The sequence below is a fragment of the Crocodylus porosus genome, unplaced genomic scaffold, assembly GCF_001723895.1.
Source record: "Crocodylus porosus isolate Cpor-Errol unplaced genomic scaffold, CroPor_comp1, whole genome shotgun sequence".
Lineage (NCBI taxonomy): Eukaryota > Metazoa > Chordata > Crocodylia > Crocodylidae > Crocodylus > Crocodylus porosus.
Window position 1 is genome coordinate 20,425,986 of NW_017728951.1, and position 15,715 is coordinate 20,441,700.

The window sequence follows — 15,715 nt, forward strand, 5'->3', positions numbered from 1 at the left end:
TAGTGAGTTTACAGACGGTCACCAGGTCCCCCCTCAGCCTTCTCTTGTGAAGGCTGAACAGGTTCAGGTCCCACAGTCTCTCATTGTAGGGTCTGCCCTGTTGTCCCCGGATCATGCAGGTGGCCTCCTCTGGACCCTCTTTTACTTTATCAGACTCCAGTTCTCAGCAAAGAGCAAAAGAACTTGAAAGCATAAACCTTTAAAACAAAGCATTTCTCCACATATAAAAGGCCAGATGAAATCAGAACTTAGTGTCTCTATACCGTAACCTGGATTCAAAATATACGGAAGATCAATTTTAATAATAAATTTGCCTTTCCAAACCATGCTGGTTTTACTGGAAGAGCCCTCTCATATATCCTTCCTTGCTGCAAAAACTGGTGTAGGAACAAGTTAAATTTAACTGCTACTGCAGAAAAGAAAGGTATTGTCTTGTCTTGTTCTAAAGTAAGTACAAGGCAAATGTCCAGATGTCTGACAGCTTCGTTTAGAAGAGACATACAATATAGAGCGAGCACAGATAACAACGAAATAAAATAAAATGGCAAATATGCTCCTGCTGAAGCTCCAAGATTGTAGAGCTGTGTATTATCAATGGCAGTGCCCTACTCTTCCAGGAATAAAGCAAGAATAAAAAGCAGGAATAATGCACGAATAAAAAGCCCATATAAATGAATTCACATCTTCAGGTAAGAAATATTCTATATTTTGAATCATGACATTTTCCTCTTACTTCTCCTTACTTGTTGTAACTGTCGAATCTCATCATTAAGAGCATCCACACGTTTCTGATCCTCTAGGCTGAGCTGAGATAGCAAGTCTGTTCCAAGTTCTGCTTTTAATGATTCCCGAGTTGATTCCATGGCATGTAGACTTGCCTCCAAGCTTTGCAAGCTGCGTTGCTACAGATCAGATTATGTTAGATGAAACCATCTCTCAAATAAGCATCCAGACTTCTCTAAACCTGTCTTTTCCTACCTGTATGAAGTATATCCAAGGGTGGCAGCTTTATAGAAAACTATAAATAATCCACAGACCTGTCCAAAAATCATATCCCAGCTATGCCAGACCACTAGTACTTTTTCTAAGGGCCCTGCTACATGTCCAGATTAAAGCTGGATAGAAACGAGCTATAGAGTTATTACACATTTTCAAGCACTAACTTTGAAGCTGTTTGGCTGTATAGCTGGATAGTCATTTTTATGGCATGATAATTATTATGCACATGTGACCTATCTGAATTTATTGTGCAATTTACCAGTAACTGGCGTGTTATATGTAACATGTAGCAGGTGTCTCCCTTGAATACTACCTTCTCCAGCTGAAGGTTTCCCCAACACAAGTATAAAAGAAATGAATAATTATTTAAAATTTAATGTAATTAAAAATTAATTTAAATTAAATTTTAAATTTAAATTTAAATTATGTCCGTCCCTTTGATATCCTTGTGTACCTGTGGCTTGACATTATCCACATTTTGGTCACTAAGGTTATTTTTAGACATGTAAGTACCCAGCACTGCGATACTTACAGTTAAGTGGCAAAATGTGCATCAGCACTGAGAAAATGGCGCTGGCGCAGTTTTGACCTAACACACACAGAAGGAGCTTCAGTTCATAAGTGCACCACCACCATTTTCTGCACGCTGACGTGCATTTCGCCACTTGTATAACTGCACGTGGCGCAGAGCATCAGCTCACATGTGGAACAATCTTGATTAATCGAGTCTGCTCCAAAGCAGCAGATCTCCGGCGCATTGCGGGACAAAAAAGTATGTATATAAATGCCCCTAGTGCTCTGAATATCTCCATTTTCTAGCGTTTGTTTATCCAGACTACATTCATTGTGACAGGAAACAAGTCTCTACACTCTGCTCCACAGTAAACTGATACCAACCAAGCAAATGTCAAAAACTATGACACAATCAGACATACACGCACCTTGGGCATAAAGGTTTTTTCAGACTGCTGCCTCTTCTCTTTCAGCATTTTCATCTCTGACAAGATACTGTCTCTGGAAGCTTTGAATTTTCTCTGCTGGGTCTCAATCTGTTGCATCTGGTTCATCAGTTGGTCAATTTCATTGTTAATCCATACCGTGTGCTAAGGAAAATTCTACTCAAATTTTAAATTCAATTTTTGGCAATTTTTATCCCAAGGCTCTTAAAGGGATTATCCCACTATTTGCTCTCCCCTATCAAAAATGTCCACATTGCAACTTCAGAACCAGTTCCATTCAGCTGCTCTCTTACACAAAGCCTTCACTTCAGGCTAAACAGAAGAGCTTAAATGAAAACCGATCTGAGTTGGTTTACGTCATTTCCTCTAAGTTGCAACACATTACTTCGAGAGCATCGCCAGGAAAGACATTTCAGCATATGTAGCCCTGTAATCAAGACAGCTAAAGATGCACTTAACTCTTAATAAAAAAATTAAAAAGATCAGAGTATCTTATTTAAGTCCTAACAACGTACTTAGTACAGTACAAAAAAGGAGGAGGGCGTTATTCATCCTGTTCTATGCCTGACAATAATTTTAAGCCAATTCAGACAACATGAAATTGACAAAAACCAATCTCAAGAACCAAGTTTCCAAGGGGATCCCCTTCTGAATCAAGGTTCAGACAGTGAAGTTCTCCCCAATTTTAACTTTGCTTAAGTGACTGCAGTGGGGGGGGGATCACTGCTGTTCCCTTCCTTTTCCCTTGCCACCAGTAGTGCCTGAAGGTCCTGCATTTAAACGGTAGGCAAAAGGTGGGGGGGCAAACAGTGATGGCATTCACTTTCTGCGTTCTGGGAATATGCAAGAACAGCAGCTCCAGTAACTGTGCTGACAAGCCCCATGAAGCACAATTTAACCACATGCAGGCTGCAAGAGGCCCACAGACTGCCAGCTGGACAGTTCTGTTTTAGAGTAGAGGTGAAATCTTGCCCACATTGACATCAAAAGGAGTTTGCTATTGTTTCGAATGAGACAACCACTTATCTTCAAGAAAAGAGACCCCCCTTCTACCTCCCTAAGTAATGAAAGGCTTCTTCCATATTATTTATTTTTAAAAAATATTACTAAAAAGCTTTAATGTCACCAAGGTCCTACAGACATACAAGTGTTATTTACTCATGGAAAGAATAAGTCATCATGATTCACTGTGCCTTTAAAGTTTTACTAATTTCTTTTGAATTTCTCTTTGGTAGCTACAACATCGACAATGTTAGTCACTTGCACTGCACTGCACTGCACTTTGCCATATACTGAGACAGCTTGGCAACTCTTTATTTGATATATTAGTCAACAATCTGAGAAGGGTATAATTTGCAGGCTTCTAAAACAGCTGTTTTGTCACGACTACAAAGTTTAAGGTTTACAAAAGCTATTTAATGAGGAATTTAGAAAAATCACTTAAATGTTCTTATTTTTTAAAACACAGACGCTGTCCAACTGTAATATTTCCCTCGCTACTATTCTATAAAAAGTACCACACGTGCAAAGCTATCAGCTGACCAAGTTTTATACTTAATTTATGAGTAAACAAAATGTTCTTCTTTGAAAGATATTTAAAGTAACACAAGAGAGGTATAAAGAAATTGGAAGGATTAACGGAAGAACTGGGCTACTTCTCTTACATATACACAAGTAAAATAATGGGACAAAGAATCCCATAACGTAGAACAAAACTACACTGATATTAAAAATCTAGCACAGGACAATCTTGTAGTGATTATGGGCCTAGCTCACCAGTAACACCATCAGCAGCACACAGATTTTTGTCAGGGAGGGACGCTAGGAGAATGGAGCCGGGCACGGAGCAGCCACTTAAGTTTCCTCCCTGCAAGCTGCTGATTGTCTTCCCCAGCTGCGGCTGGCTGCTCCTCAGAGCTAGAGCCACCTGATAGTTGCTGGTCAGATGGGGCTTTTTTTTCCCTCCTCGCTGAACAGGGAAAAGATGTCTTCAGCCTTGGAACTGAGTAAATATGATGCATCACACCTATTCAAATACAGACTACTTTCAATTTACAGTGTCTTGCTATGGCTACATCCTGTTCTATGAGAAAAAAACAGCCATGAAAAGCAGAAATTATGAAAAACAAATTCACTTAAAAATGTTTAAACACAGAATTCTCACAATTAAATCTGGGCTGCACTAAATGGCAACAATGTTAAGAAGCTGGACTCCCCCACTCAGTCTCAATACTTTAGAAACATAATATTTTCTGAAAGACTATAACTGATTGAACCAGTTTGTCCTTAATCCCAAATACATAAGCCATGGTACATGAAATTCTGCACGATATAATATTCTTTTCTCAATTATAATTTATATACTGTATAAAAATGAAGAAATGATTTATAAACTAGAAAAATCACATCTGTCATAAATGGTACATTTTAAATATTGTTCTAAAGTATAATTTATAAACACCTTGTTACCTCTTGGTCACTGACAATTAAATCATTTAATAATATCTATTAATTTATTAGCACTATCCATACTATGAATTTCCATTAATATAGCCAAGAATTTTTTGTGCTATACTAGAAATTCATGTCTCCAAAAATACAAACCTCTATTACTCTGGTACACAAATTTATTAAGAAGATATTCCTCCGTGAGTTGTACTGTGCTGAATTTATTTCCTACTTTACCCCTTGCTTTATACAAATGGCTAGTATGGGGACCAAATAAACAGTGACGCACCACTTACCAGCTGACTCCTAACACAACATATCCACACAACTTATTTCTCCCTCATCATCTTCATTGTCAAATAGTCATCCTATCATGAAATATTTCCCAAAAACATGAACAAATATGTCAAAAAGGATATTTTCAATGTTTCTACGCAAATTTTCGTTAAGTTTTGCCTCAAGTTCACCAAGTTCCTCTTCTGCCTTTCTAACATCTTTCTGCAGTTCAAGTCGAGACTTTCTTGTATCATAATAACCTCCAGTTAAAGCACCACGATGGCTGACTTGATCACCTAGGAAGGTAACAAAATTAAATGCAACTGTGTAGTACATGCCCACATTAATAATGTTTAAAAAGCTGTTCCTACAAAAAGCCATGACTATGCTTATATTTTAACTACTGTTAATTTTTCTATAGAGATTCTATACAATTCAATGGAGATGAGTATTTAACATTTGTAATTAAATTTCACATACTGAAGGCAAATTGTGGGGTTTTTTAGTATTGTTTTCAAAAGTGGATTTAAATTGCTCAAGGTAAGCAGGTCCCTAGCACCTTCTCAGCAGTAACCAATTCAACTGGTTTTATTAGCTTAAATCTCTCCTTTAAAAAAAAAAAAAAAAAAAAAAAAATGAACAAAGCCCCCCAAAAACTTGAACTAAAATTTGTTTTTAGAGCTCATGCTTTGTACCAAGTCTTCCAACTTAATTCTTTACGTGTAATTGCTATCTCTTAATTGCCATCTCAATTCAAATTTTACCCATAGATCGCCAAGCCTAACCTAGATTAATCTGCCACAAACTGTGGTTCTGAGAGCTGCCTCTGCCTAACAATCTGTGCATATGTATGCTAAAACTCTGCTGATGCAGAGTTACTTGAGCCATGCAAGGCCACGTTCCTAACGTTTAGATTCCTGTTTATAGAACGGACTGTGGGCTGAGCGGCCCTTTGGTTCTCTCAACCTAAAAAGCCATTAAAAATAAACTCTGGAAAACAGAAGGAAAAGTTGTGGTGCGACTGTTCGCAAATGAACCAGAGAACTGCAGATACTAATTAGCTAGTATTCTCTTGAGCGTGGAAAGTGATTCTTAGCTAGGGTGCTCCCGGAGCCCAGGGGTGCTGCCAGAGCCATTGAAGGGTGCCACACGGTGTGAGGAGAGAAGCCGATAAAAGCTCAGGTTCGGGCTTGTCCCCATCTGGATGCCACCCCACCCAAACTGCCCAGCCCTTCTGCAAGGTAGCAAGTCCTATAAAATACATAAATCAATTTTTGAAAGTGGGTGCCACTCAAGTCACAAAATTTATGGCCAGATGCCAAGACTCCAGGGGCATGCCTCAAGTTCAAGAATGTTGCAAGCTACTGATATACAGGAGCACTTTTGAGAAATATTACAAAGGGAAAAGAAGTAGCAGAATGACTACTAGGGAGACTGCTTTCCCAAAACAGGAGGATGCCTAGTCAAGGCAGCAATACTGCACAAATGTGCTACTGGTACGCTGAAGTACTCAACTTGCCCTTCATGCCATGGGAGGTGTTTTAATTCTAGTAGCATCAGCTCTCAATACCTTAGGGACAGACACTGGCTAAGCTGAATACAAATTTGGATAGAAGCCTAATCCACCTGGTAAGCTTCTAGAATGGGAAGAGACTCCTACTGACTTAACACCTCAAGTCACAAAAAGCTTAAGGAACTTACAGAAGGATTTTGTACTTTGACATCGTAGCTGTATTGACGTTTAGTTTGTCTAACCTCGCTTACCAGATCAGTTACTAAATTATCAGGTTTTACAAAGAAAACTGGGACAATAATAAACTATCTTCAAAGAACCTTAATCTCCAGTGGCCCTCTTTTCCTACCACACCATAATTTTTATGATTCTGTACATACCTTCCAAAGTAATACAATCCATAGTGAAAGCTCTAGCCAACTGAGTAGATACCTCCATGCTACGACAGATTAGAGTCTTTCCAAAAACATGTTTGAAGGCTTTGTCAAATCTTGGATTGTATCTCAGTTTACTGATCATAGGAATAGCATCCTGAAAATGTAGCAGTCATATCAACAAAAATAGTATGATATCAACAACAGGCTGAACTCATAAGGCACAGATATTAAAGCACTGTGCTCATGTACAGGGCAACTGCAAGTAAAAAATGTTAAAATACTTAAAGTTTTAAATAAACTTTGTCCTCCAATTTTTAGTAAGGCCTGCTAATTTATATTAAGACCTTCTGTATTTTTAATTTAAGGAAATAAAGCATTAGAAATTATAGAGAAAATTAACACACAACGTATACCTTACAGGCAAAGAGCTTTTAGAACTTGAGTCAAATTGTGTGCGCCATCATAAGTTATATTTATAATACCTCTGATTGTGTATACATTATGGATGATCTACATGATCGCTTTTATATAAACAATTAAGACAGTAGGCATATTAAACATTTTCAAGATAAACCAGAAATTCTGCACATGCAGTTTAGGTATAAACAATTCTTAAAGTCTTGAAGGCCCAGACTGAGAGCTTTTTCCTACTTTCATTGAAGCAAACAGAAGATCTGTCAATGACTAACAGGAACAGGATCAAGCTGCTGTAGCGCATTTAACTATGCGTGTATTTTTTCAGCAAAAATATTACGTCATTATATCTGTTATTATAACTTCTTTACATAAAATGATCTAGGATATCATATTGTGACATAATACAGAAGCATTAATACGCCACTCTGAAACAACGAATAATAAAACATGATGGCTGCATCTACACGTTGCCATATGGCAATGCTGCTACGGCACTTTAGTACTTCCAAAAAGTGCAGTGTTGGTGGTTACTGCGCCGTAAATGCGGTGCAGTTAGATTCTGCCACTATGTCACTGTAGCAGCACACTATAATTGGGGAGCATGCCGCTATGGCAATGCAGCTGGCAAGCATGTGTAGACCCGTGTGATCAATACATCGCCGTAACGTGTTGCACATCGCCACACTGCATCGCTGCAGGGTGATGTGTAGAAGCACCCAATGAGTAATAAACAGCATCTGTAGTTTAAATAACAACATAAATCTAAATACTTCACTGGGGGATAGGAATCACTGACATAAATATAATGACTCACATTCGTCTCAGGGTAAGCAGTATCTCTAACGTCCAGCTTGTTAAGAGGCAGAAAAGTTACTTCTCCAGGAAGGTTCATTTTATTAAACTCCATTAAAATCTTTGTACTGACTTCATCAGAATCCACAATGTGATAAAATAACCTTGTTTAACAAAGAAATAACCAAGAGTTGGTTATATCAAAATCATCACTATTTTCCATCAGGAATGGAAGTGTGCAAAATGTAAACACTACATTCTATTTTCTCTATAGTTTCCAGTACCAGTGTGCCTCAGAAAACACAAGTTTTCATGGTTCTAAAACTGATGAAACTTCTATTAATAACAATAATAATTATTAGTTGTAGGAACTTCTACTCCTCCTGTAAGTGTCTCTCATTCAATATCATTTAGAACAGATCACACAATATCATTTAGATTACAGATTAAGGTACCCCCCAATCTGCTGCATATTCCTGTTTCAGCCTTAAAAAAGCAAGGCAATTCAATCTACCTTGCTCTCCTGTATAGCTTTATAAACAAAAGAGGCTGTACAAACATGTTATCATATCTAGGCACAACTAAATCCTTCCGCTCCAAACAAACAACATATAGGCATCTAATAAAAGAGTAATTGCAGTATTTTCCATGTGGCATCAATTGCCAAAAGCAATCAAGGGGAGCCCAAAAGCTACTATTTGCAATCTATGGAGTAGTTGATTTCTGCCTATTAAATACACCTCAATTGATTTAATACATTGAACATAATATCCCATTGTACTTAATGAAAATAAAGTGTGACAAAGGTGATGGTGCCAACCATATTTCTTTAAAACTATGTATTTGGATTCAGAAAAGGTAACCGTTTTGATTGCTGTGCATGGCTAAAGGTCTGTGACCTTCCAATGTGGAATTCTACAGATATTAATGTCATTATCATCTCTGGACTGAAGTAACTGCAACATACTCTACTTGAGCCTACTCAGAATGCTTCAGACATCGTTCAAATGATAACCCTTGATGATTTCAACCCTAGATATCAAAGAGACCACCCTTTCTACAGTTCAAATTTTCCCAGAACGTTCAGGCAAATTGACTACAGACAGCGTTCACTGAAACTCCTGAGTTTTGAACTTGCTCCAGGATTTGCTCAAAGACCAAGCCTATTGATCTTCTGGGCAAATCACAAGGATTTTTCTAAAGGGGAAAACTGAGAAAAGGGGGTATCAACAGGGTAGAGTTCTTTTTTTTGGTGTCTTTTTGGCCTTCTGGAAGTTCGCTTATTTTATCCATAGGCATCTAGCACGGACAAAAGGTACAACATGGGCCTCAAAAGAATAAACCGTCCCGTGGCAAGTTTGTGCCAATAACTGTATTCCAACATACAGAACACAGTACCTCCAACCTTGTCCACTCCAACTGAAAAAGAATTTTTAAAAGGTTCAGAATACTAAATATTATTTAGTTATTACCTGTTCCCCGCAGTAACTTCAACACAAGTGTAGAAAGCAGGTTCGCACTCAAAGTTATTCATCACAATACCATGATAGCCATTTAGAACATGCTGGTTTATGCCTTTTCGACGGAAGTGCTCCAAAACCTTATTTATGCTGTCTATACCATTTAGAATTGCCTGCCATATTAAGACATAACAGATGTTGTTATGAGACCTCAGGGATTATATAAACTAGGAAAAACTTCAAATCCCAGCTTTTGCTTTAGAATAGTGGTGCTCATCCTTTTGGCCCCATGGACCAGATGAGTGGTATGGGACACCACCCGCCCCCCCCGCTCCTCATAGTTCAGGTTCAGTCCCCGTTGCAGAACTGGGCCTTGTGCCATCCCCGCATGCCCAACCTAGCATGCAGGGCTGGGAGGTAGGGAGCCCTGCAGGCCAAATGACATGGCACGAATGGCTGAGCATACCCGCTTCAGAACACTTGTGACAAGTAAAAAGGCCAACTTAAAATACAAACTGATAACAATTTATGAACTTTCTGCTTTGATTTTGAGTTTGTCAAGCAACTTCTTCTAGAGATTGCAGGTAGGCCTGTGTGAGCTGGCAGTGATCCGATCTAGCTTTGGATCTGGCTGCTTTGGATGGCAGTGATCCAATTCAGAGCTCGGGACTGGGTTTCTGCCTCGATCTGGCCAAAGCTGCTCTGAAGTTTTGGAGCCGCCTCGGAGATCCGGCCACAGGGTATAATAGGGGAATCAATGAAATATCTATAACTGTGTTGTTTTTTGTCCAATTTGGATGAAATTTACAGGATTGGTAGCCTCTGCTAAGAGCATGAAACCTGTCAAGTTTCAAGAAGATTGGTGCAGGGGTTTAGGGAGAGCTGTACCCCAAATTCTTGAAAGCAAAGCTCTTGTCACATCCCCCCCACAGAGGGTTCAGAACTGCAGGGATGGTAGCTCTTACTGAGGCCAAAAAGCCTACCAAATTTCAAGAAGATCAGTGCAGGGGGTTGGGGAGAACTACACCTCAAGTTGAGGACAAGCAAAACTCGTGACGGGTGACACTGTGTGTTAAGGTGCAGTGGAGTGACAGCTGCAGGGATGGTCGCCCCTGCTGAGGCCACGATGCCTGCCAGCTGTTGAGGAGGTCGGTGCAGGGGTGTTCTGGGGCCCTGCACCCCTAGGTGCTGGCAGCCAAAACTTGTGACATGGGTGCTTGTGGGACTGACTGTGTCCGTCCTGGGGCAGTTGATTGTCTGTATTGAGTCTTTCTTGTCCTTAGTTTGGCTTTGTAGGTGCAATTAACTGGTTACATTAGCTAAGTCCTGTGTATTGAGCTGGTCCATGCGTGAATCATGATTGATTGGTAACTGGTAACACAGCAGCTTAGCAGTCAAGCCTGCAGTAGTATCTCCCATGCCCCAAGACAGACTGTAAATATCTGAAAAATAGGGCTTATAAAATATGCTGTCAACCTTGATCTGAGCACAAATACTGTAAATCTGCAGCAGTAAGCATTATGTTTCCTTTAAGATTTACCAATTTTTTAAAAAGATTGATCAGTTTGCACCTTTCCTGTTGCTGCTCTAAGAAGCTGCTGTTTTTTTTCCAAGTCCTCTCGTTTTGCAGCTAGAGCTTGTTGTTCTGCATTCTCCTCTCTCCACAGATAACTGCAAAACAAGACTAAAGTCAGCTTAACGTTATTAAGAACTCTTGATCATTAGGAAATTCTTAAAATGAATACAAACCAAGTTAACTCTTCTTCTAGAACACTAAATTCTTCTTAAAAGAAAAAAAAAAAAGATGTACAAGGTTAAACTTTAGATGAATTTCAAAATACCTAGGTAACTATGCCACATTAACTTCACAGCTGGAGCACTTTACACACAAAATAAATCTCATTTTACTGAGTTACTAACTTTCTTTCACTCTGTAGTTCATCTTTTTTGTTTTTCACTTCGTAATATTTTCTGTCCAGTTCTTCAACACGAGCCTTCACTTCATTAAGATCCTGGTCCAATTTCTAATGCACATAAAAAAGAAAATAATTGTCTGTAAGCTGTAACTCTTTAGGTTCACATTCCTATTCTTATCCACATTATTACAACAGCTGAAAAATTATGAATGAGGTGTTCACAACTTTTTCTATGGCTTGCATTAAAATTGCAACAAAGCCAGCCAACAGCTCTTCAGAGGTGGGAGACAGACCAGATGTTAACAAAACCAGATAGAAAGAATTAGAAAGATTCATTCTGCCAATTTTGACATTCCAGCCACCTCTTGAAGTTAGCAAATAGACAGGAACATGCTCACAGCTATCATGAATTACACCAAGTAGTGGAATTATACCAGAATACCACTGACACCTACCCAGAAGTCTGTTCCTTCATATACAAAATTAATAATGGGCCAGCAACATCCAGACTGCAGTAAGAATACATTGTTACTACAATCATGATTCTCACAAGTTCTCCAACAGAGTTGCTGGTACCAGCTTAACAGCAGCTACTCAAGAGCAGTGCTCTGGACGTACTTCTCAGTAGACATTCTTCTGACCCTTGCTGAGACCAATGGCTTTCACTGCTTTTATCACTTTAATAGACAGAAGTCTATTCCATATTGCTGCCAATATTATCTGTGATCTTAAAATACCTCTTTTTTTTACCTTGGCTCTTTTCAGCCTCTAGATCAGATTCTTTGAAATGTCTCCACGTTGTAAAAACACTACACAATTCTTTCACTTTAATTAGATCTCTCCTGCCCACATACCCATCTTCCTGAAACAAATTAACAACTCCAGAACCAAGACACCTTTGACAACCAGCCTATTAAGGACTTTTTCCCCTACTTCCAGAGAAAATAGATGCTTAAGAGCTATTGACTGGGTGTAAAAACTCTGCTAGTACAGACAAACAGCCAGAAATCAGTATCACTTCCCTCATTTAACCAGCCCAGAATGAATATTGCTAGAGTAAACTTGCTCTCCCCCAAAGTACCTTTTATACTCGCAGAACACGTTCTTCTCCAGTACAACTATGTTCATAAATTTTATCAGGCTGTCCATTTATTATATACCATTTATATATATCTACTAAGTTTGACAGATATATCACACAACAGAGATGGTAAGAACAGCATCTGTCAGCACATTAAGCATAATGGCATACTCCCTGCACAGGCATATAACTGGTCAGAGGCAATTCTTCATTTATATAGCTGCTTCTGACATGCTGTGGGACCTAACACAGTTCAGCAAAATCAACACCCATTAAATAAGTTGTTTAAGCTGGATCTGAAACTCTAATAAAATAGACAGTATAAGGCCATCAAAGCTGCTGTCAGGTTTTTTTTCTTTCAATCTAGATTCAGGAACATTCCTTATAAATGATTATTATAAACATGATTGAAAATATGTGTACAGTATTTCAACTGGATATCACAAGACAGACCCATTCCTCTGCTGAAAACAGGGTCCGTGTGTTTTTTAATTACAACCTGTAGAAGCAAAAGTGCAACACCCCAGCAGCATTTTGATCGTGCTGTTTGCTGGAGCTCACATATACGAAGGGAGAACATCCACTGCTAAATCCTATAAAGAAGCTGCAGAGCACATTCCACTCCACAAATGAGCAGCTCCATGGGTTCAGACAAGTAGAGCAATGCCTCTGTGACATGCTTTCAGAATAGCTAAAGCCACAAGACAAACAGTGAATGAAGAGATGAGATCGCTTCATTTAATCCTTTCCGTTTCAAGTGCTTTATCTTGAGCTTTCTAGAAAAAGTACCCCTATACCCAAACACATGAACAACTCTGGGCAGATATTTACTTTTGGAGAAGTTGGACCCAATTTTTCATACGTGGATCTGAAAAGGAATCTTTGTTTTGATATTGCAGTGACAGCTTTGTACACAAACACACGCAAAAGGAACATACCACTTGGGTTATATGCAGACATTACACTTTTCCCTGGTAGAAAGCCTTCTGTTGCCAGATCCTACAGGCAGAAAGCCTTTTGTTGCCAGATCCTACAGGCACTGATGTACTTGTCTCTGCTTCCAGTATCAGCAAAGTATACTAAATTAAGGCGGTGCTAAGAGTTTTTCCTGGGACATCACTGTGTGTCAGTGAGTTAAGTGAGCTGCAATTAAATGCAATTGTGGTTCATTTCAGAGAACAATCTGTGGGGCTCTCTCTGGCCACCTCCTGGCAAAGGGGCAGCAACACAGCCTGGAAGGGTTATGTGTGTAATGGGCCAAGGCACTCCTACTTTCATCAGAGTCAAAAGACAGGATAATCAGAACCAACTCTGCTTACAGCCCCCCAAACTACCCCTCTGCAATTCTTCTATTTTGCTTTTACTGGCAAATTGCTCTAGACTGGTGATTCTCAACCAGGATGCCACAACACCATGGGTTACAGCCAGGTCCTTTAAAGGGAAGGTATAAGAAAATAACTGAGGTGTGAAGAGAAATGGATAAGCTTAGCACAAGCACAACTTCAGGCTTGTCCCTGTCTGGTCAATCCTCCATCACCTCTGCAAGAAGGTAAGCACTATAATATATAAATTTTTGAAACTGGGTGCCACTCAAGTCACAAAAAGTTATGAAGGAGTGCCTGGAGTCCAAGGAACCACTGCTATAGTCATTTTGTTGGCTTCTGTTCTACCCAGGAGAGGACACAGTTCACCAGCAGACTCTCTATGTGCCTGAAGAAGGGTGTTTGTGCCTGAAAGCCTGCAAAGAACAATTTTCCCAACTATTTAGTTGGTCTAAAAGATATCACATGTACCCAAAGAAGCTTGACTGCTTTAGACAAGTATTCATGCACAGTATTCTTCTCTTCATGCACATGGAAGCAGATTCCTATCAAGACGTATCATGCAAAATGCTAATCCTACATTAAAGTTTGTGGAATTATTTAACTTGGAACAAAGGAAAGGGCTCCCTCAACCCATGGAATGAGTGAACAGAAGGACAGTGGGGTTTTTTGTTTGTTTTAAACATTTCAGGACAACATTGCTACAATATTTTTACAATGCTTAAAGCCTAAACTTCATCAACTTACCAAAAGTCCCTTTAACCTACTGCATACAGAAAGGCATGGACATGCTACCTTGCAAGAGGTGGTTGAGTACTGATTTCACTCCGCCTCAAGAATCGTAGAAGGGAGAAAGAGGGGACCCAAAAAGCCCCTAATATGTATATTGATAAAGTCAATATTTGAAAACTGTTTAGTAAGAATTCCTAATAATACTCTACTTTAGAGACCAGTGCAAGAAAAGTTTTCTGTCTTGTATATCTAAAAGGAAATTCAATTATTACTCACTGAAAGAAATGCAATTACTGACAACTGTTTTGCCTCCTCTCTCAAAATATGTCTACACAGTAAGAAGCTCAGGATGCCTTACACTGTACTGCTCCAGATTCTTCTCTTTATTAGCCTCTGTATCCTCTAAATCCTTGTGGATAGCTGCAATCTGCCGTTTCTTGTCATTGATGGCCTGATCTAGAGACTTCAGTTCCTTTTTAATCCACTTATCTCTTTCTTCCTTGGAGGTAAACTGACTTCCACGACCTTGTTTTGCATAAAGATCTGTTCTTTCCTGGGTAGCTTGAGCTAATCTAGTTGAGAGGGGAAAAAAAAGAACTCTCCTAAATTAACTCAATTCAGAAAACATCCAAGAGTACAATCAAATTTATAAATAGTTACCAAATGTCAATTAATTAAAACAAACACCCAAATTATTTTTGTAAACTGTACCATAATCCCAGGAAGAGCTTAATAAAAAGGGGAGGGAAACAAAGTAGGGGCACAGTTCAACTCACAGAAGCGCATTAATACTACTTTTTTGAATTTTCATTTATTCTCTTGTAGTTGCTCTTTGAAGCATGACAGTGAAAACAAAAGTACTCTTTCATTCAGGGAGGAATAGGCTGCAATGAGACCTAGACAGGTTACAGGGGTGGGCAGATGAGAACAGGATGGGACTCAACACTGACAACTGCAAGATGCTGCACCTGGGAAGGAAGAACCAGCACCATACCTACAGGCTGGGGAACCCCCTTCTCATCAGTGCACAGGCAGAAAAGGATCTTGGAATATTACTGATGCCACAATGAACATGGGCCGGTAGTGTGGGGACTTGGTCAGAAAGGCCAACCTCACCTCGTCATGCATCCGCAGATGCAGGTCCAAGGAGGTGATCCTCCCCCTCTATGCGACACTGGTCAGGCCGCAGCTGGAGTACTGTGTCCAGTTCTGGGCGCTGTACTTCAGGAGGGATGTGGACAACATGGAAAGGGTCCAGAGGAGGACCACTCACATGATCAGGGGGCAGCAGGGCAGGCCCTATGAGGAGAGGCTACAGGACCTGAACCTATTCAGCCTCCACAAGAGAAGGCTGAGGGGGATCTAGTGGCCTGTTACAAACTAGTCAGAGGGGACCAGCAGGCATTGGGGGAGTCCCTGTTTC

At 39.6% G+C, this 15,715-nt stretch overlaps 1 protein-coding gene across 1 annotated transcript in view; it reads right to left on the reverse strand.

Moving 5' to 3' along the window:
• SMC3 (structural maintenance of chromosomes 3) overlaps positions 1-15,715 on the reverse strand; it is a 43,649-nt gene that overhangs the window by 6,270 nt on the left and 21,664 nt on the right. Inside the window, exons 13-21 of the mRNA XM_019556024.1 lie at positions 14,651-14,864; positions 11,162-11,265; positions 10,813-10,912; positions 9,254-9,414; positions 7,804-7,945; positions 6,576-6,726; positions 4,826-4,978; positions 1,941-2,092; positions 744-902 (exon numbers count right to left, since the gene is read on the reverse strand). Coding sequence (XP_019411569.1) covers positions 744-902; positions 1,941-2,092; positions 4,826-4,978; positions 6,576-6,726; positions 7,804-7,945; positions 9,254-9,414; positions 10,813-10,912; positions 11,162-11,265; positions 14,651-14,864 — 1,336 coding nt within the window. The remainder of the gene's footprint in view (positions 1-743; positions 903-1,940; positions 2,093-4,825; positions 4,979-6,575; positions 6,727-7,803; positions 7,946-9,253; positions 9,415-10,812; positions 10,913-11,161; positions 11,266-14,650; positions 14,865-15,715) is intronic.